The sequence below is a fragment of the Poecilia formosa genome, unplaced genomic scaffold (assembly GCF_000485575.1).
Source record: "Poecilia formosa unplaced genomic scaffold, Poecilia_formosa-5.1.2 Scaffold207, whole genome shotgun sequence".
Taxonomy (NCBI): Eukaryota; Metazoa; Chordata; class Actinopteri; order Cyprinodontiformes; family Poeciliidae; genus Poecilia; species Poecilia formosa.
In genome coordinates, this window is record NW_006800146.1 from 194,251 (window position 1) to 215,134 (window position 20,884).

The window sequence follows — 20,884 nt, forward strand, 5'->3', positions numbered from 1 at the left end:
AACAAGTTAAAAATCGCCGCCTCAGGTCGTGTTTATTTTCTTCTGTTTTTCTCTTTGTTGTATCTTTTGTTCTTCAAACTGTATGACGCAAAACGTAACAAAGAAGAGCATAATAATAATAATAATAATAATAATAATAATAATAATAATAATAATAATAATAATAAACTGACAAAAGCTGATGAATGTCCCAAACAACAAATATGAGCAAATTTGAGACCACACTAATTTATTTGTCAATATAACCATATTTCCAAAAATGAGGGGGGTGGGAGGTTATCTTACGTGTGAACTTATATACCAATAGAGCGCATTATTTTTAATTATTATACTTTGTATAATTATAGCATTACATTACAATGTTATTATAAATTTTTTATTATTTTTTTAAAAATATGTTTCATATTTAATGTTTGTATTTATTTATATTTCATAATTTTGTATGCATAGCTATATTGTATAATCATATAAATATAATAGTATAAAGATAAAAACTAGTTAGTAGTATATTAGAATTATATATTAATATTAGTAAGAAATTACCAGTAGTTATTGAAGTGAGCGATGTGAGACAACAGGAAAAACTTCATATCCCAAACATCACTAGTCTTTTCACTACGTCATCCGCCCGCGTCCGTAGTTCTGTTTTGCTTCCTCGACGCGCATGAAATAAACCAACGTGGTATTCTCTTCTTGACAAGAAACTTCACTGCAGCTTCATGAAAATAAACTTTCTTCGTTCTCACGCATATTTTTTTTTAGCCTGAACCCAATTACTTTTTTTGTTTGTTTTGTTTTTGTAGCAATCACTCCCTGATCCGAAAGAGTGATAGAAAAACTGGCATTCGCGAGGGATACTTGTAGTTTTTTTTTTTTTTCCTGACAGGAATCGAGAAAAAAAATGTTTAATGAGGATGAGGACTGGAGTGACGAACAAGAGGGACGAATCCTGAGCAAAGCTATCTTTAAAAAGTCCCAAAAGGCGAACATCAGTACACATTTAAAGGTAAATATTATTTTTTTTCTCTATTTCTTTCTTGTTTTTTTAATTGTAATAAACTCCCGTCTCTAAAAAAAAATAAAATAAAATAAAAAAGACACATAATTATTCTCGCTGTCTCTGTTAGTCCAGTGTTGGGAAGAAGAGCCTGCTGCGGACCCTGGAGACCCTGGGGTCGACACCAGACTGGAGGAGCGGTGACCATGAGCAGGACAGCGGCAGTGAGACAGAAGTCCCTCCATCAACCAGTAAACAGAAGAAGAGGAAGAAAAGGAGGAAACATAGAGAGCAATCAGAGGAGACGCAGGGGGGTGGAGACGACTGTCAAACTATCAAAGAGGAGAAACCTCAACTGAAGAAGAAGAGGGAAAACAAACCTGGTTAGTAACTCTTAGGATGTCCTCGGACAATGTCCACATTTGTTGGGATGAGAGAAAAATTAATCTTTTATTGCAGTAGCATAATTTCACACAAATAAAATTAGAAAGGTTCATTTTTTAAACAATCTTTAAAATAATCCCAAGGTCGAAAACTGAGATTGTTTTAAAAGCTGTCATTGGGGAGCAAAATTCTGTCCCTCCCTTTACGTCAAAGCGTATGAATTGTCCAAAATCACAAATAACTGCTGAACTTTAGATTTTTAGATAATTTAACAACAACAACAACAACAACAACTGATCTCTTAGTAATGTTCTGACATTTTTTTGTCAATAAATGTCTGACGATTGACACTGGTGTAAAGTTTTTTTTAAATCAAAAGATGAAGTTTTGATAGGTTTTGGTTTCCAAGTTTTCTGCTGTAATAAAAGAGCAGTTTGCATTAAGGCTCTTTACCAGGGTGTGCCAAAAAATGTGGACAGCTCTACACATCTTTGTAAAGCTGTTAAATAGAAAAACAGTCACACAACATATGAATAATCCTTTCCACCCAAACTTTTACTTGAGCATCTATAAAATGTTTAAATTTCCACATTCTGTACCATTCTTGAGTGAAGAAATGATTAAATTGTTTTGTTTGTTTTTTTCTGAACTAGTCTCAAAAGCACCCAGGATGCCTTCAGGGGAGACAGAAGTTGAAAAAGTTCCAGAACCTTCTCAAGAGAGTGTAAACAAACAGCAAGGCCCAGAGAGGCTGAGCAGGCAGCAGTGGAGAAACAAGAGGAAGAATAAGAAGAGATACAAGAACAAGTTCTGCCAGAACAAACCTGAGGATGATGCAAACGGAGCTCCAACTGCCGATAACCGGGAACCAGCAGAAGACGTCAAAAAAGATCCACACAACGTCAATGGGGAAGACATCAGCCAGACGGCAATCCGGAAACAAAGGAAGGAGAAAGTGAAAAAGAAGAACACGGAGCGAGAGGCAGATGGATGCAGTGCAGCAAGAGGGGAAAACCAGCTGGAGGTGGAGAAGTTAAAAAGTGCATCTGAAGGCTCTGCTGAGGGATTAAAACATGGAGCAGGTGAAGTTCAGGTGGCGAGCACCAACCGACAGAAACCTGAGCTGAGCAAGGAGTGGAATCTGAAAAGACAGAAGCTGCAGAAGATCCTCCTCCGCCAGGAAAGGGTCGGCACCGAGAGTCCAGCGGAGAGGACGGAAATGGAGGCGGTGGTCCCGGAGGCGGCGGTCCCAGAGGCGGGGGCGGCGGAGCAGAGCCGCTCCGATTCCCTCAGGTCCCGCATGGAGCAGCGCCTGGAGGCGGCACGCTTCCGCTACATCAACGAGCGTCTGTACAGCACGGCGAGCGGCGAGGCCAGGCGCATGTTCCAGCAGGACCCAGAGGCATTCTGGGTGTATCACAGAGGATACACGGCCCAGGTCCAGAGGTGGCCCGCCAACCCACTGGATGCCATCATCGCTTACATCCACAAGAGGTCAGAGCAATTCATCCATCCATTTACCACCCATTCACTCTTACATTCATCCATCCATCCATCTATTGCTTTGATTTTATCGTACCACTTTGTCCATGGAAAAATATGACTTAATAACCAAATTGTGACCTACCATCCCAACGTAAAGAGTCACTGTGTTTAAGTAAAAGGAAAAATCTAATCCTCCCCATTTAATCGGATCATAATACAGATTGGAGCATTTACTTATATGTATGTGTATATATATATTGTGTTCTTTTAAGAATATTTACTGTAAATAAGTAACTGACGTAGCCAGACTTAGCGCTGCAGCAGATAACTCTGCTCTGTGAAATTGATGTTTTATTTTTCCGCTGGGAGGAAACAGCCTTCATCAACAGCTTGCGAGCTGAGGAGAAAGCTGTTTCAGAAAGATGATTCTTGTTGAAAGAAAGCAGATTTTATTTATTTATTTTCTTTTGGTTATAATTTGCTGCAGGTCACCTTCCCTGGTAGTGGCAGACTTTGGATGCGGTGACTGTAAGATTGCGCGCAGCGTGAAGAACAAAGTGCACAGCTTCGACCTGGCTGCCACCTGTGACCTCGTCACCGTCTGTGACATGGCCAAAGTGAGTCGGCCGCCGGCGGTGTGCGCGCTTCTCTGTGTTTTCCGCGTGATTAAACATGCAGCTTGCCCGTGTAGGTGCCCCTCGGTGACAACTCTGTGGACATCGCCGTGTTCTGTCTGTCCCTCATGGGGACCAACCTGGTCGAATTCCTGGCAGAAGCCAACCGCGTCTTGAAAATGAGGTAAACGAGGGAAAGTTGATTGCATACATGTCAGCTTTAGCCTTGCAGTAAACCACTTGGACTTCTCCATCATTTCTAATTGAAGAGTTTTTAAGTTTTTATTATTCAGGAAAAGAAAAAAAAAAGTGTGACTTTTGAGTCGATGCTACATAGAACCTCATTGTAAAGCTGCAAGCCGCAGCTTTACAATGCGGTTTTGCATATCATACCAGCTTTGCATATCTAAACATTTGGAATTTTCACCCACTGTTTACTGCATTTACCTCACATTCAGGCAAATTCAATAAGGCTGAGATGATTAATCAATCATTGAAACAACCATCAAGGAATCCAGTAATCGATTAATCGTTACCTGTAGTGTGCAAACTCAAAAATAAAAGGCAGTTTCCTGAAAGAACAGCACAGTCAAAACAGTAAAGAAGCAAAAACTGTACTAAAGAAGAAAACCTTCACTTGTCTGTAAATAGAGCTCTGGAAAAAATGAAGAGCCCACTGCACTGAACTCCATTGAAAACCTCAATTTTATTCCACCAAATATTGATTTCTCAAGTCTTCCTGAGTTAAAACATTAGTATTGTTGTTTCTTATGAATATGAACTTATTTTCTTTGCATTGTGATTAATTTTACTCAAGCATATACCTATAAAAAAGTAAAATCAGAGAAACTGACAGTTTAAAGTGGTCTGTTAGTATGTTTTTCCAGAGCTGTGTGTTCTGCCCAGACATGCTCCAATGGCTGAATTCCAGCTTCAAATTTGGTAAAAAGGAAAAAAAAAACAACAACTCCTATTTAGCACGTTTTGCTATCCAGTTATTCATAAAAAAACCCATCAACAGATCAGCCCAACAGTGTATTGATGTTAGGTCAAGCTGTAAGGCCTCAGCTTTCCACAGGTTGATGTTAGAAGGATTTTTTTGCTGCAGATGCCTCCTTTGCTAACAACGATCAAGCGTTCACTAAAGGAATGCTGTCCTATTGCATTTTAGTTAGTAAAACATTTAATTTCTTACTTATTAGTTGTATCCCCTAATGTATTTCTAATATTCTATAATAAAAAATTTAAGTGGTTAATTTTTTTTTATGATTAATCAGAGTAATATCAGAAAAAAAAATCTGAAGGCGACACAGATGTTTGTGGTCGTACCTTTCACCTGCAAGCTATTAATAGGGTTAACAGTTTCGCATGAATCTATGTTGGGTTGTTTAATGTTTTTTTTATGTCCAATCATTACAGGGGCGTCCTGAAAGTTGCAGAAGTAGCGAGCCGATTTGACAACGTGCAGAACTTCATCTCTGCTCTAGCAGGCCTGGGTTTTAAGATGATATCCAAGGTGAGGCCTCAAACATCTCAAATGTGATATTTTCATGTGATTTAGAAAAAAGAAAAAAAAAATCATTGAGCTCAGACTTATGTGCCAAGACTTTATCATTTACTCAGGCACACAGTGTGAGCGCTGGTGGCTGTCTGCAGAATTTTTTTTTCTTTTATAATTTCTAGTTTGTGGCACAGTGGGCAGAAAACCATGAGTTGAAAACATTCTGTGAACTGGCTTATCGTTGGCAACAAACAGATGTTTAAACACAGTGTGCTTAGATAACCTGCAAGTCATTCAGATCAAGATTTTGAGCATGTTAGCATCTCAGTGAAGCTGTGGGAATAATTGTTTTGTCTTTTTTCTTTCAGGATACAGAAAACAGTCATTTCTTCTCCTTCGAGTTTGTGAAGACAGGAAATGTTCCCCAAAACGTGAAGAAATTTGGACTACAGTTAAAGCCTTGTCTATACAAGAAAAGATGATGGCAATGGAAAAGTTGATGTGTAAAATGCTTGTGGAAATCAGCAGGTCGTTTGACTGCACCTCTTGGTTTCCTGTACTTGGCAGTGGGCGGACAGTTGGTTGCAGTTTTGATACAGTAACAGGAAATGACCCAAAGCTCTTCATATGTAGTTTTTTTTACTAATGTATTGGTAGAATTTGCTTTCATTTAATTTGATCAGGTCTTTGTAATGGTGAAGAAACACAAAAACTCATGTGAACAAGTGTGCATGAATATAGATTAAAAATAAAAAACTACAGGAATAAATTGAAATGATTTTTTTTATTGTCATATAAAAAAAATACAAAATACGTAAAATTAAATGCAAAGTTCAAGTAAGGCTTAAGAAAAAGTGCTAATATTGCTTTTTAAGCCATTAATGCTACACATTTCAGTGCATATTCAGTTTCATATAAAATGCTACATTTCCACAAAAAACAGTGCTGCAGTTGGACGTAAAATGCACAGTTTAAGCTAAATGAGATGTAAAAATGCTCTGACTTCCCCTCACACTGTACTCTTGGCGTCAAAGACTATGGCGAAGCTGGTCAGCTGAGCATACTCCTTACTGCCGTCCATCCCTGCCAGCGGCTTCCTGACCTCGGGTGAACCGGGTTCGTGCATGAGACTCGTCAAGGCTGAGACGGACTCCCGTTCCTTCGTTACGAAGGTTAAAAACAAAAACAGAATTTATAAGCTAAAAGTTCTAGAAAACGTTAAAAACAAATAATAGAATGCTGAAATGTACCTTGTATGGCATCTTCTTTCTTTTACTGTAAAAACAGAAAAAGGTAACTTATAAAAAGTTTGTTTTATGCTTTTATGCCACTAGATGGCGGTGTGGTATAATTGTGAGCTCAAAATCAGAATTACTTCAGATGTAACTTGATGGCAGTGCATGCAACATGAATTTTAGCATATGGAAAATTGACCAAAGTCTTAGTCACTGATCTCTGAGAAGCAGCTTCCTTTGTCTTTAATTATAGCCTGAAGAAGGACCTGCGCTGTCATGTTCTCCTGAGTCGGTGTGGAAGGTCAGGAGGCCTGAGGTAAACTCAAAATAACTTTTCTCTTGGGGAGTCATGTTTTCTTCTTGTTCACCGGGTGACTGACCTTCCAAAATTAGGCTGCCGGCATCATCCCACGGATAATGAGACAGCTCCAATCCAAATGTTGGAGCAGAAGTCACAAGCTTATTGAAAAAAGTTGAAAATCTCTTGTATGTGTGGCTTTATTTTATAAATCCGAGTCTCACAAATCTCTAATTGTTAGAAAGTATAGAAACCTCTGCAGGTAGAAGCCACAAACAGCTTTCACGACTACGAGATATCCCTCCAAAGTTTTTAAAGTCGTGACCCAAATTTTCCCAGCAGTAGCATGAAAAAAATAATGTTAAGACTGATGTACAACAGCTTAAATTGCATTAACTTCTGGTAATGGACCAGAAGTAAAAAGACTTTAAGCTTCCTAAAACCCAGAGCAGGAAACTAGAAAATAAATCTGTTTTTGTACTGTGCCAAACAATTTCTACCTGTCTCGAGCAAGCGGAGACTGCGGTGGCAGAGGCACCTGTCTGTTTCAGCCACAGCTTTCCTGTTTGTGAATAACTACACTGGAGTGGTTGGCTGGTGAGTTGGGTTAACGATCCGCACATCCTGTTTGTCTCACATTGTACTATATGTTGGCAGCGCTGCCCTCATTTGCGCGTCACCGCCTGCGGTACTCACCAGCATACACAGAGGATGACGGTGATAACGATAAGGATTGCTGAGGCTGAAGAGATGCAGATCAGGACTACCAGCACTGCAACACAGAACCATGACTATCAGACATCTCAACAAGGGCTCAAAACACTTAACACATGCCAGCATCCAGATAGCATCAGGGGTTCTTGACTAAATGTGTTAGGGAGCACCGACACTTACTGAACTGTTCGCTCTCTCTCAGGACTTCCACTTGAAAGCTGACAGACGCTGTGTGATGATAAAAAGAAGCAAAGCAGGTGTACAGGCCTTTATTCTGCCCCAAAGGGTCAGACTGAAGGATCATTGCAGCCCCGTCCAGTTGAACAATTGAGCCATCACTCCTAAAACACAAACGAGACTAAAATTTAGGCTGAAACATTTGCTAAACATCTCTTATTGAATAATTTTCAATGGCTAAAAAAAGAGCTAGCAGAGAAGCAGCTATCTTTGTTACCTATGGGGAATAAAAACTCAGCCTTTTTTATCTGTTCTTTTTTTTTTACTGTGACATCAAGCCTACAACAAGAGAGAGTAAACATTTGTGTACCTTTGTATTATGTTGAAATGCTATGTAGCTAGTTAGCAAAAGACTCCATAGCAACAAGCTTATCGGGGCACCAGATTGTATGCATGCTCCAGTGGTAAATGCATAGTTAGGTGAAGGTAGAGGTATTTTTGTATGTCAGTGTGTCTTACAACATTGATGGGTAATCATACATTTGTGTGTTCAACCTTTTCCTCAGTCATCACCATGGTGAAGGCTACCAAGATATCAATTTGACCTTGTCTGTGTTTATTTCTATTTTATTTTTAAGTTAAATTTTTATCAATTGATAGCTACAATATAAGTCTTTTTTAAGTCATTGTTTTTATCTTGAGAATTGCACCCACATTTTTTTTTTGTACAATGGTTAATTGTTGCAATGACAGTAAAGATTCTATTCTGATTTAGATAGTAGTATTTACTGAGGTGGTACTTCTGAGTACGTTTAAGATCCACTGAAGCAAAGGGATACACCACCTTCGACAATCAAGGCTGTAATCCGGCACGTTTCCTTCAACTCCAAGCAGCACTTTCTGGTTGGGTCGATTCCTGTAGACGGACACTCTGTACACAACAGGCTGATCGAAGTGGCGGCTCTGCAGGGTGCTTGTGTTGTTCAGGACTTTTACATAGGAGATATCTGCAGAAACATGAGTTGAACATCAAGCATCTTAAAAAAAAACCTGTGCATTCATGTTGTTATGACTCTCAGTCACACTCACGGTATTTCGGGATGCGAATAGTCGCACTTTGTGTGATCCCATTGTCGGATTGGTACACACAGGTCAGATTGTGGCCCTCATGAAGGACCAGAGGAAACTGATAAGTCAGCTTTATGTATCCTTTGTGTCTTGTGTGCCGGATTGTTTCACCTGTGGCTTTTTTAGGAAGGGCCCATTCAAGGTTTGAGTCAACGCAATCCCCTTTGCACTCGCACACTGCCAACCAGTGAAGAGAGTCTTGCTGTCTCACCACAGACGCACTGAGCCGAGGGGGTTCTGAAAAAGAAAAGAGCGGTGGCAGGAAGGAGGTGAGCAGTAGTTTTGGGGCTATATTTGTCAAGGGAAGAAAATCATCTGAGGAAAATGTTGACATACTTTGCAGGGGAATGCGTATTGTTCTTTCTTCTGGACTCTCCAAACTTGCATGTTTCACGGTGCAAGTAAAATTCTGACCGGCATAAAGAGAGGTCAGGAAAAACACAGAGCTCCAGGTCGATACCAGACCCTCGGTCTGAAATTCAGTTTCTGTTGAATAACTGATGTTGTCGTTTTTGTGTCCGGTGTGCCAGGCTACAGCTGCAGCAGAGGCAACACTGACAACAGAGCAGTTCATCTTTGAGTACTTCTGACCTCTTTCCCACTCAGAGCTGAAGCTGACGGTGATGTTTGGTTGAGCTGTGTGGGAAAAAAAATAGAAGTTAAAAACAGGAAATGAGGTATTTCCTCTGAGTAATTGATAGAATCTATGGTGTGGCAACATAGCCAAATATGTGCTAAGTTATATATTGACTGATTTGTAGAACATACCGCAAAGTGGGAGTGTAACACTTCTGTTCTGTGCTTCCTTAAATGCAGGGTGATTTATCACACACAACGCTGTGAGCTCCTGAGGCAAGCATGCAGGGAGGAGCAAAACAGAGTGGGTCCCATTATAAAAAGTGGAATTGGACCAAAGGTCTTTAGAATCAGCCTCTGGTAGAATCCAAGAAACGTTGGCTGCAGGAACGGCATCGGCTGCTGCGCACTCAATCATCCTGAATCCACCTCCACTATGTGAATCGACTCTGATTGTGGGAGAAACTGAAAGAAAGAATGTGGCGAGAAAGGTTCCACATCAACATTTCTTGAGCAATACCATGAAAGTATAATGAAGAAATCATTTGAAGTCAAATGAATCTTCTTTTTTTGTTTTACCCACCCAGCAGTGGAGGTTGAGCTCTAACTGTGAGGTTAAACTGCAACGCTGCTTTAAGGTGGAGGTAGGAGCAGTTGCATTCATACAGACCAGCATGCTGATGCTTCACCAGACCTTGAATTGTGAGATTTTTACCAACTAGCTCCACGTCTTCAGGCAAGGGCCCATCATCTCTGGGCAAATACACAAAGACAAAAACAATAAAACCAAGGTGTCAATAACCAAGAAAGTACCCCTGGGTCAGGACTTCTTTGTTTGATCACGTCAGGTTCATTGGCAGAGCTGTTGTTGCTATTCTCTGTTTTTCAATTTACCATTGAGAGTACTCCAGGTCATGTGTTTCAGTGTTTAGCTTTCATTCTCCTGAGCCCAGAGCCTTTCAGTTCTCTTCCATATTCACTACCTGCTATTAGGTACACCTTGCTTGCTCCAGGTTGGTCCACATTGTGTCTTCAGAGCTCCCTCAATTGTTCTTGGCCAGATCTGGTGACTTCAGAGGCTGTTGGTGTACAGCAAGCCTATGCATGGCATGGTTACATTGTCCTGTGAAAGTAGTCACCCAAAGTTGGCCCCAAAGAATGGCTTTGTTCAATGGCAATACAAATACAAACAATGCTCAGTTGGTTGTAAGTGGCCCAAGGTACGACGGATAAAATCCAAATCAGGGTGGGTGCTTGTTTTCTTGTTTGTGTCAGATATCTGACTGTTGTAGTCGACATTGAGATTCATTGGACCAGGAAATGCTTTTTCTGTCCATTGTCCAATATGGGTAAGCATGTGAACGGTGGTCTCCAAAATATTCCTAATAAATTTTGGTCCACATTGACATGAGAACATCACACAAGATACTTTTTCACTACAACCCAAAGAAATCCTGTTGAATAATAGATTGCATTGGAAGGAATTGAATTGATATGAAGGGATTTGCAGTGGGTAGCACTTTTGCGTGGAGTTTGCATGTTCTCACTGTGCATGCATAAGTTCTCTCTGGGTACTCCCATTTCCCACAGTCCCAATAAACGATTGTTGGGTTAATTAGTGTCTCTTGATGATGATTTTTGTCCTGTGTGTTTCTGTGTTGCCCTGTGATGGACTGGTGATCTGTTCATGGAGTAGCTCACCTTTCACCCGATCTCTACTGGAGATAAGCACCATCCCTATCCCCTCCACGACCTTGTAAGGTCATGGAGGGGGGATAATAGATAAATAACTGGATCAGATGATGGATAAATAACTGGATCTAAATTAAACCTGTTTGCCTTGTAAAATGGACTGACATGAATGGAACTAAATAAATAAATTGGGCTGAGCACACTGTTTGTGACATATAAATATGCTAATTTTGTTTGCATTTTCTTTGCTGTATTTGTTCATTTTGTGTTTGGTCGGTTGTGTGTCTTTAATTATGCACTATAGTTGTTGTAAATTCTTTTTTTTTTTTCCTCCTTGGTTATATTTTAGGATGTCGTGAGAAATTGAGTAAACAATGAAATGAGTTTTAAAAACACCAGAATCTGGTTCCTACCGTCTGTCACTTGTGGTTTCATGCCACCAAATGTTTCACCACATCCTCTCCAGGATGTCTATGTTGTTTAGTTCTTATGTTTGTATATGGAAAATATTAATGAGTTATGTGATTTTTACCCGAAATCCAATATTTAATCACCACATTGAAAAGAAAAGCTGTTACAGATATAATAGCTTACAGAAAAAAAAAAAAAAAAAAACACCTTTCTAGAGTTTAGATTTTTTTTAAAAGATAATCTATGATGCATCAATAGAAGTTCAGGGTTTGTAAATAAAGGCAAATGCTAAAAAAAACACTCAAACACTCAAAAGAACTCTCATACACTGACCTCTATTTGCTTGCGTCTAATTAACAAACTGTCAGATCATTATATTGCCACAGTTTAACCTGAAGCTTACGTTGTATCATGAAATTTATGAAGCACCTCCGTATCACCGAATACCTCTTACTTTTTACAGATAACACTGTAGCGTGGCACATTCCCTGTGACCTCCAGGCTGATAACAACGTCGCTGTCTCCCTCGTGAAGCTCTAAATATTCAGCCGCTTTCAAGTCATCACCGCTGCCGCTTCTCAAATCTGAGCGAAGCTGAACTCCAGACAAGTCTGCAGATAAAACAAAAGCGTTTTTCATTTCTGCTTCACCACATTAGAAACAAGGCTTTTCTGATTCTGAGACTCAATACTTACACAAAGTGGGCAGGGTGATGCCTCTCGCCTCAGGGTGTGAGAACTTTGGGTGTTTAAACACACAGGTGACGTTGCGGCCCTCGTACTCCGCCACAGGGAGCCAGACGGAGACACTTCTCCCCTCTGAATTCTCGCCGTTCTCTCTTCGCACCTCTTCGTTTCCGTCCAAAGCCAGGGAAATGTCAGCGTAGGGTCTCCCTCCGGAAGAAATGCAAGAGACCACCCAGAAATCGTTTCCTCCTTCTTGTACCATATCTGCTTTAATCGTCACGTTTGGCCTTGCTGAGAAGCAAGAAGACAAAGGAAAAAAAGAAAGGACCGATGAGTTATTTTTTCTCCAACCGTTAATGTTTTCTCCTGCAAATTAAAAAGTCAGAAAGGCTCTGTGGTGTGTTTTGTTGAATATGAAGTTGGGGGCCCGGATGAGCAGTGAGTTAAGCAAACATGGGCCGAAAATGGAGTGGGACCGAGGGGGTTCTGTTTGTGTTTTAGAGCACAGACTTATGGGCTTATCACCTGTCCCATCTGCTGTCTTAAAGCTGCAGCTGAGCGCAGATGTCTGAAGCAGCTGCTGTCCAACCAAAGCCAAGCAGAACCACAGGTTTTAATACCAGGAAATCAACAGGGCTGGAGTCTGTCATCAAATGTATTAAAAGTCGCTTTACGCAACACACCGACATCCCTAATGAGCAGCAAAGGTGAGAAAACACTTCATAATAGCTCAGGTGTTTGGGAGTTAACTCACTTCAGATCGAAAAACTTTCCATCCGTTAACACCTCCACCAAGCTACGTGTAATTTAACCACAGCAGTCAGAAAATGACCTCAGCACAAGTGTAAATTTATGGTAGACAAATGAGCTGCATGGCCGGGGCAGCGCTTACCGTACGGCGCGCCACATAAACAGTCGCTGCTGCAATTTGGACGTTCTGCATGGTTTAAAGCGTAGACTGAAAAGCCTCTATGCAAAACCCAATGTGCCGAGGAAAACAAATACTGTATATCACCCTGAACACACCATCACATGGGAGCATGGGTGGGGCTAAACATGGTGAAATCCCCTCTGCTAGAGGGGCAGTAGTACTTGATTTCAAGGCACATAGTACCTTCAGTTGTTAGAAAGAAAAAAAAAATAAAATATATATATATACACATAAAATATATACATAAAACATAAAACATGAGTTAAAAGAAATTTGACTTTGTAAATTATTGCCTCTGTTAAATTGGGTCTCTGTCTCTTTAAGGAACTCCTGCTCTGTTACTCGTATTTAGGAAGTCATTCTCTATTAACCCTTTAAAAACATTTTTACCAGCATTGCACTGAGAAGTAGCTCCTATAATGAGCTCAGTTAATGTGCAGTTCCACCAGGTGTTTGCTAATTGTTGGCTAGTCTGAAGGAGCTGAGTGGGGGAATTGCAGGAAAGTGCTGCTTGTGAGGCGGAAGCTAGGAAACTAATAGGAGGAGCTTCGTCATTGAAGGCAGAGCTTGGTCTCACCAGGCTTATGCACAGCGGAATGGTTGCCATGGAAAATTAATGACAACGACACTAAACATACAGCCAGAACTACAATGAAACAGTTTAGATTAGGGGTCTGCAACCTTTACAATCCAAAGAGCCATTTTCGCTCCCGAACAAAACTTGTTGAGGGGCATGAATGTTACATGAGTATTAAAAAAAAAGAAAAAAAGACAAATTGTTGTTTAGACAAATGTCTATAATAGGAGCTTTGTTGTCATTTGTAAATAACCGCCATTTTATTTCCATTTTGTGGTTTTAGAATAAAAAAATAAAAAATTCCATTGGATTTTTTTTAATATTGTGGGTAATAACACTTAATTTCTTATTTAATTGTGAAAAATAAATTTTTGAAAATTATTACTGGTACTTTTAGTAATGTTCCATTGAGAAAATCTAGTTTAAGTACTGCATGAAAACAAAACAAAAAAAACCTGCTAAAACTGCTTTTGTTATTGGATCTATATTTAAAAACAGTCTTGTTGTGTTTTTTTGCATGGTGTAATAGTTGGTAGAACTGATGCTTTGCAGCAAGAAGGTCCTGGGTTGAAACCCCAGTCTGAGGTCTTACTGCTATTTGGAAAAGATATTTGTCTACTTGGAAAAAGATAAACAATTCAGTATACAGATAAACATCACTTTGAGAAATAATCCTAAAGACTTGAAGATGTACCTCCAGAGAAAGGATTCTACAAAAAAAAACTGACTCTGAATGCAAATGTTTGCCACAGTTTTAAGACTTTTATATGATTAAAAACACAATAAAACCACTTAGTCTTCACCTTCCACTTCACAATTATGCCCTACTTCATGTTGTTGCACATCAAATTCAGATGCACACAGATATTTTGAGTTGCAATTTGAGAAGTTATAAAACCTTTTAAGGGAAATTAATAGTTTTACACAGCACTGTGTTTTCATATTAAACAAGGTTGCAGTTGGTTAAGCCATAGTTTTCAGCTGTAGTAGGGAAAAATGGGCAGGGCAGCTGTTTATTGTTTCAATGTGATGTAAAATTACAGTGGTACAGATGCACAGAACTTCCTTGTGTGTGTGTGTGTGTGTGTGTGTGTGTGTGTGTGTGTGTGTGTGTGTGTGTGTGCGCGCACGTGTGTGTGTGAAGCGCAACTGTTTGTGAGATTACCACCAGCTTTGAGGACTCAAATATTTGACATTTTTGAGGGTTAGCATTACAGCTGTGCACAACAGAGCATGCCTTTAATCAGGCGTAACTTCCATGTTTTCTTCCTCTGATCTCTTTGTAATGGCTGCAAGAAGGTCTCACTTCCTATTTCGGTGAGGGCTGCTTTGGTGAAAATCACTGGTCGCCTAATGCCACATATTGCACCTTTCAAGCAGGCCCTCACAATAAATATAAACATGAACATAATGATGGGCTCCCTGAAGTAGACTCCCTGATGTAGCTTTTTTTGTTGCACCTTCACTATTTCATTTATGACTTAATGTTTAGTTTTTTTCATGCAATAACTGCACTAAATTTCCAACAGATTAACACTAAAAGTACCACTTCTATTTTTAGAACTATTTTTCTCACATCATTAAAAATTATTTTCACCCAAAAAAAAAAAAAAATCAAACATCATTAATATTGATGTTTCTAGATTTGTTCTAAAACCCTTCATAAGGAGGCTATACCAGAAAGATGATTGATAAAGAAGCTGATTGTTCACTGGCATGTTCATATAAAGTTGAGTGGAAGAAAAACGTGATTTAGGAAAAGGTGCATCAGCAACTGGGATAGCAGCAACCTTGAGAGGATTGTGGAGTAAAATCCTGACCCATTCTTTACCCATTACCTCAGACCCCCACAGACCATGACCGTAAACATATTTACTGGATCTAATAGATCAAATTTATTCCAGCTATTGTAATAAATAAGCAAAACATATTTCTACATCGCTCAACAGGTGTTCTTGAACGCTTCTGATTTCCAGGCACCCCTACACGCTGGGCTTTAAATCGGTCACCAAAGCTCTGCACTGCACTATATCATTGTTTTTAAAACCCTTTTTCTGCTTTTTATCCTGTTCCCTTTGCTCAAATTCAGTGAAATACTGCAATCCCACATGAATGCGCCGCAGTGCGCTGCGTGATTTATGGTCTGTCAGTGTGTATGCGGAGCAGAGTGAAAGGGAACAGCAGGAGAAAGTTAAAGTGTTGTAAGCTGCTGAGTCATGATGCTTGATTGCAAACTTCTGATGCAACGCCTCGCGGCAACCGAGCTGCGAAGAGGCAAATGTCGCTGACAAGGCGCGCGGCTTACCGTATGTTTCCACCCTCGCCGTGCTGCGTTCGGGGTTTGGGAGGGTCTCGTGTTTGACCACACAGGTCACACTCTGCTCGTCCTGGAGGTGGGTGGGGTAGCGGAGGATGCTGCGCAGAGTGGAGGTGCCGTTTAAGTGAGCCGCTTCGCTCTCGTTCACGGTGAAGGGGAAGGGGAAGTCTGAAGGAGGACGGCCACCGACCAGCCAGCTGATGCGGGGCGTTGGCCTCCCGCCAACAGCAGAGCACAACACCGACTGGTAGTGAGTGTCATTTATGGTCTCCGAGCTCACCGCTATCTGTACCTCAGGTTTAGCTGCGGATATTTAGAGCAGGTTTAGCTTTAAAGCTACAGAACGTAACTTTGACACTTTTTTTTCTTACATATTAGTTAAAACTGATGTCCTGTCATAACAGTATAGTATGAAACAAATAATCTGAAAGAGAAAAAGATGAAGCTTCTCCACCTACTACCAGCCGTAATATATCCACCGCTCCCAAATTCATCACATGAAGCTGTATACCGAGCGCGCGCCCGGTATACAGAGGCTACAGACCTAGAAGGAGCCATCCTTCCCATGCCTCGTGTCTTTCCCCTCTTCTCTCTGTCACTTACTTTCAAATTACCTTTTCAAATAAAAGTCACTGGAGTCGAAAAATTATTAAAAAACAAAACAAAGAAAAAAATTAAATAAATGCACAGTCCTGCTCAAAAACATCGGCTCCCTAGGACTGAAAAAAATTATAAAGAAACAAAAAAAAAAAAAAAAACACCACTCCTGGTCAAAAACAACCAATCAAAGCCAGAAGGGAAGTCTTAGCGCTGTCAATCAGCTTGTGTACATGCTGCTAAATGTACACAGATAAAAACTTATGGACTGGGTTCCCATGGAGCTTGTGGCAACAATCACTGTCTCTCCAGTCAAGCAAATGGCGAAATTTGCACGTGAAATTTTGAGCCTGTACACGCAAACGTGCACACGCCAACTAGCAACACAACATAACAAAGTTGACAATGCTAAGACCCTTATCCTAACTCTTATTGGCTGTTTCTGACAGAGAGGTGTGTGACAGCAGAACCATAGAGAAAAGGCAGAGAAGCTTGATTTTATTTTCACAGATTATCTGTCTTATATTCTACTGTCAGGACATAATAATAATAATAATAATAATAATAATAATTTTAAGAAACATGTAAAAATATATTTTATAAAAGTTACATACTGCAACTGTAGAAGATGCTTCTTAAAGTTTCTCATTAGGGATTTTCTTCCACTTACCAAGCACAGTTACATAGATGATGGAAAATGAATTCTCTGCCTCTTCCTCAAAATCACACATGTACTCTCCTTCTGCTTCCATGCTGGAGACCCTCATCCTGACTGTGAGGTTGTTGAGAGAGGCTGGTTCTGAGAAGCCATCTCGGCTAAACAGCTTCCCATTTTGTCGAGAAATTCCGACCAGTCGCTTGAATTTACCCAGAGAGTTGAACTTGCGTTTCCACTCGGCCTTCTGGATCTTACCTCCACCCAGATATTCACATTTCAGGTAGACGTCCTCCCCCAGAACTCCAGTGACATTGTGAGCAATCACAGTAGCCGGTTCTTCGCCTGAACCTGAGACACAACACAACATGATCATTCATAAGAAGAGGTCAGAAGTTCACATGAACCCACCTAGAAAAGCAGAACTGTTCTGATGAACTGATGTTCACTTTGCCCCACGTAAGACCTTTCAGATGTCGGTTTGTTTCTCAGCAATGAAACTGTGATATGTGAGTCAAACTGCTCATATCAACGAAGTCTTTTGTTGTTTTATTGTGATTAAAATGTTCCAAATTGCATGTCAATAGAAATGTGCCCTGTTACAATGGCAACAGGTAGCGATTTTGTTATTAACAAAGAAATATTTTCGTCATACATCATGTTAGCTTAATGTTGGTAGCTGCCAAATACTATGGGAATTCAAATTCCCAATGAAAACATTCAGATGCTTTTTTAAAGTTTGGCAAAAAAGTAACATCTGGTTTGAAAATTGTAAACTGCAACAAGCTACACTTCAAGATGGATTGTACGTTCTGTGATCCTGCAGTGCAGTAGTCATGCCATGTGGTCATGTTTCACTACTCTTAGGTTCTTGGGTGGACCCAATGCACACCTACATGCAAGGGTACATTTTTACAGCCACATGTACTTATTCTGTGTCACCCGGCACACTGAACACTGTCAACATCAAACTGTTTTGTAGGCGACACCGAGCTGATAAGGTCGAAAGTTGGCACAACCAGTTGCAAGGGTGCCCATCAGCTAGAGTGTCACCTTGTGCTGCACTAACAGGTGTGCAGCCGCTGCCCTGGTGGAGAAGAAATGGAGTTAGGCGCCCAACCAGCTCATCAAAATTGGATTGTGGCAAATGTAGGAATTTGTCACAAGAAATGTAGGCAACTGGTACGCTCTGCAGACAGTCCTCACAGAATACAATACATCCTGAAGTGGTGGTGAATGCTGTTGAAACTACCACCATCCATCAGCCAGTGCAACAGGTGGTTACCATGGAGACTGAAAAGCAGTGACCAAACCTTATGACTGATTTGAGAGTCAAACTGATCTCTTAGGCTGCTCCTCAACCAAAAAGGTTGTTCAGCTACATGAAGGAAAACTCAGCTTCACCCATATTCTCGGGATATAATAAATATAATTCAATTCCATTGTTTCTTTTTGATATGTGGATATATCATGACCATAAATCCTCCATCCAAAGGCCTAAAAAGATCTTCATGCTATACCAAAGGTTTGCTGTGGACTTTCAAAATCCTCTGTCCATGTGACTGGAAAATTAAATAAAGAAATAAAAGTTTTTCTGCTTACAAACACCAAAACCTGACTGTCAATGGAAAAAACACCAACATGTTTCCTTCTTCTCCTGCAGACCAGTGATGAGTGTCGTGTCAATACCCCAACAGAAATGCATCCAGCATGTGAAGATGATCAAAGTACTATAAATATCTGCTCTAAGTTGGATGGCAGTTCTTTCTCCAGCTGGCTGAGAGTCTGTAGAAGTTCAACTTGAATCTGTCAACACTCAAAGAGGTTGCAGACAAGAAATAGACTTTGTTGCGCTCCGTGTTTGATGAATGCTGCCTGGTCTTTGCGGTGCGTATGTAACCAAGGAGTCCATTAAGTTAATGAAAACAATTCAGAAGTTATGATGGGTCTGTATCCAGACAACAGACAACATGGTTTTTTCCTGCACAAATCAGCCACAATTTAGGGGACGTTTCAAAGACCCCTTAAAAGACACTTAGAGTGTTTCCTGCATAGCTATCTCAGTTCACTTCTCCACTTCCTCTGCCGACTTCATCAAAGGTGCGCTTAAGGACATCATTTATTTGATCCATCAGCGGAAGCCAAGAGCTTCTTCTCTGGGTTTATATTCACAATGAGGACAATGATGACAGCTTGGTGCTGCACAGTGTCATGGCAAACCCAAAGAACGCATCCAGCTCTTTTGCAACTGAAATGCAACTGGGCTCACTGTATATCACAGCAAATGGAAACAATGTGGAGGGCTTCCAAAGCCTTTGAGACGGGGAAAAATAAATAAATACGCTCCATCACTTCAGTAACGCCTTCTGGGTCCATTTGCCCTTGCAGGTTATTGCCAAACTAAATGTCAGCCAAGAATGGAAAAGCTGCGCCTTGAGGACACAAACAAGGTAATAACTGAGAAAAAGAGGAAAAAAAAACATGCATTCATTTAGTGCATCATATTTCTTAAAGCCCGGGGGGTTCTTTCTTTTTCTCACAAATTCAACAGCGACAATTCACAGCAAGTCTTCGTCCTGCAGGCTGGGAATGTGGTAAACAAATAAAGTCTTTCAGCGTAGTCATACAGAGCTCTTCCTCATGATTAAACTTTCATTTCAGAAACTTTGTGACTTTGCAGAAGCAAAAATAAAAAAATTTAAAAAATGCCCAGGGTCTCGGGTCGTAGAGGGTTTTCCCCTTACGCCGAGAAAAACGCACCTTAATACCCCTCGTATATTAGTTTTAATAGGCTGTAAAGAAATTACTGAGGTTTTTAGGTGAAACAGCTGATCAATAACAATAAACTCCCCTCCCTCCTCACTGGCAGAGTGACAATGCAGGCATGCCATCAGGAAAATATGGCAGAAATAGTTCCATGCACAGTTGATTTTTATAGGCTGCATGCATTTATAATTTAACTGATCATTTTGGAAAAGCCAAAGCAGCCCTAGAATATAAATCCCACCAGTTAAATAAGACCTGAAGGTCCAGTAAAATAAACCCATAAACAGCCGACAGCCACAGATGGGCTGTAACCCTGTAGACTTACCCTGAATTTCCAAGGAATGTGCAACATTTTGGATGAGAGCCAGAATCAACAGCAATGAGCATCCCATGATGGTGTCATTTAAGAACCCAGAGTTAGATGCATCAACTGTTAGGAGGAACAGGGGTATTTAAAGTGTGTGTTTCTGTGGTTCATGGTGTAGGTGCACACCCTTTACAGCTGATACTGAAGCGTGTGCGTGATTCATTTACCCAACCACATCCTGTGTGTGTGCACAGATATATACACACAAACAGCTGTATGTAGAGCAACTTCTCCTTTTTTTGTCATTTTCCTTTCTTAAACAATGCTTCAGCAAAGCTTTGCATGTCTCATTTCTTACGCCTCAGATGCCCAGTGTGTGTTTTTTTTGTTTTTAGCACGTCTACTTGCAGGATGCGTCTGCTGGGAAGGGAAGGGGGTAAAGCCATGTATCATTCATACCATCCTGTCCCTGTGGGGTAACATCAGAGACGGCCAGTCTGACTGCTTCTGCTTCTGCCCGAGCACTGGGGGGAAATCACTCACTCCGGGTCATTGTTTTCTGACATAATGTTTCCTTAATTCACTCTGGATGCCACTTCTCTTTCAGACAGATTATTTGCTTGAGTTGTTGCCGTTTTATGGAGAGCATGCAATATGAATGAGCGAGGCAGCAATGCGTTGTGCAGTGCAAGGTTTTAGACCGTGTGCCATCTTTTCAGCTTTAGTGTTGAGTCATTCAAACCACTACGGTGAATGTGATGGCCCAGTATATATATATATAAAATATGCTGCCATCACATTTTTTTATTGTGCGGTTTGTAACGGTTTTTTGAATG

At 40.5% G+C, this 20,884-nt stretch overlaps 2 protein-coding genes across 2 annotated transcripts; one reads left to right on the forward strand and one right to left on the reverse strand.

The window, feature by feature from the left end:
- The first annotated feature begins 509 nt into the window (after positions 1 to 509).
- On the forward strand, positions 510 to 5,750 carry rrp8 (ribosomal RNA processing 8). The gene is made up of 7 exons (XM_007567319.2): positions 510 to 1,006; positions 1,128 to 1,380; positions 2,035 to 2,875; positions 3,354 to 3,483; positions 3,558 to 3,664; positions 4,900 to 4,996; positions 5,350 to 5,750. The coding sequence occupies exons 1-7, from the start codon at positions 902 to 904 to the stop codon at positions 5,461 to 5,463; spliced, it is 1,647 nt and encodes a 548-aa protein (XP_007567381.1). The 5' UTR covers positions 510 to 901; the 3' UTR covers positions 5,464 to 5,750.
- LOC103148511 (uncharacterized) lies at positions 5,750 to 20,176 on the reverse strand. The gene is made up of 14 exons (XM_007567318.2): positions 20,067 to 20,176; positions 16,991 to 17,326; positions 15,712 to 16,026; positions 11,908 to 12,189; positions 11,667 to 11,823; positions 9,693 to 9,862; positions 9,302 to 9,574; positions 8,870 to 9,169; positions 8,495 to 8,770; positions 8,250 to 8,412; positions 7,409 to 7,569; positions 7,211 to 7,286; positions 6,232 to 6,256; positions 5,750 to 6,140 (listed from the first exon to the last, which is right to left on the reverse strand). Exons 1-14 carry the CDS (start codon positions 20,131 to 20,133, stop codon positions 5,991 to 5,993), a joined length of 2,751 nt encoding a protein of 916 aa, XP_007567380.1. The 5' UTR covers positions 20,134 to 20,176; the 3' UTR covers positions 5,750 to 5,990.
- Between the last annotated feature and the right edge of the window lie 708 nt (positions 20,177 to 20,884).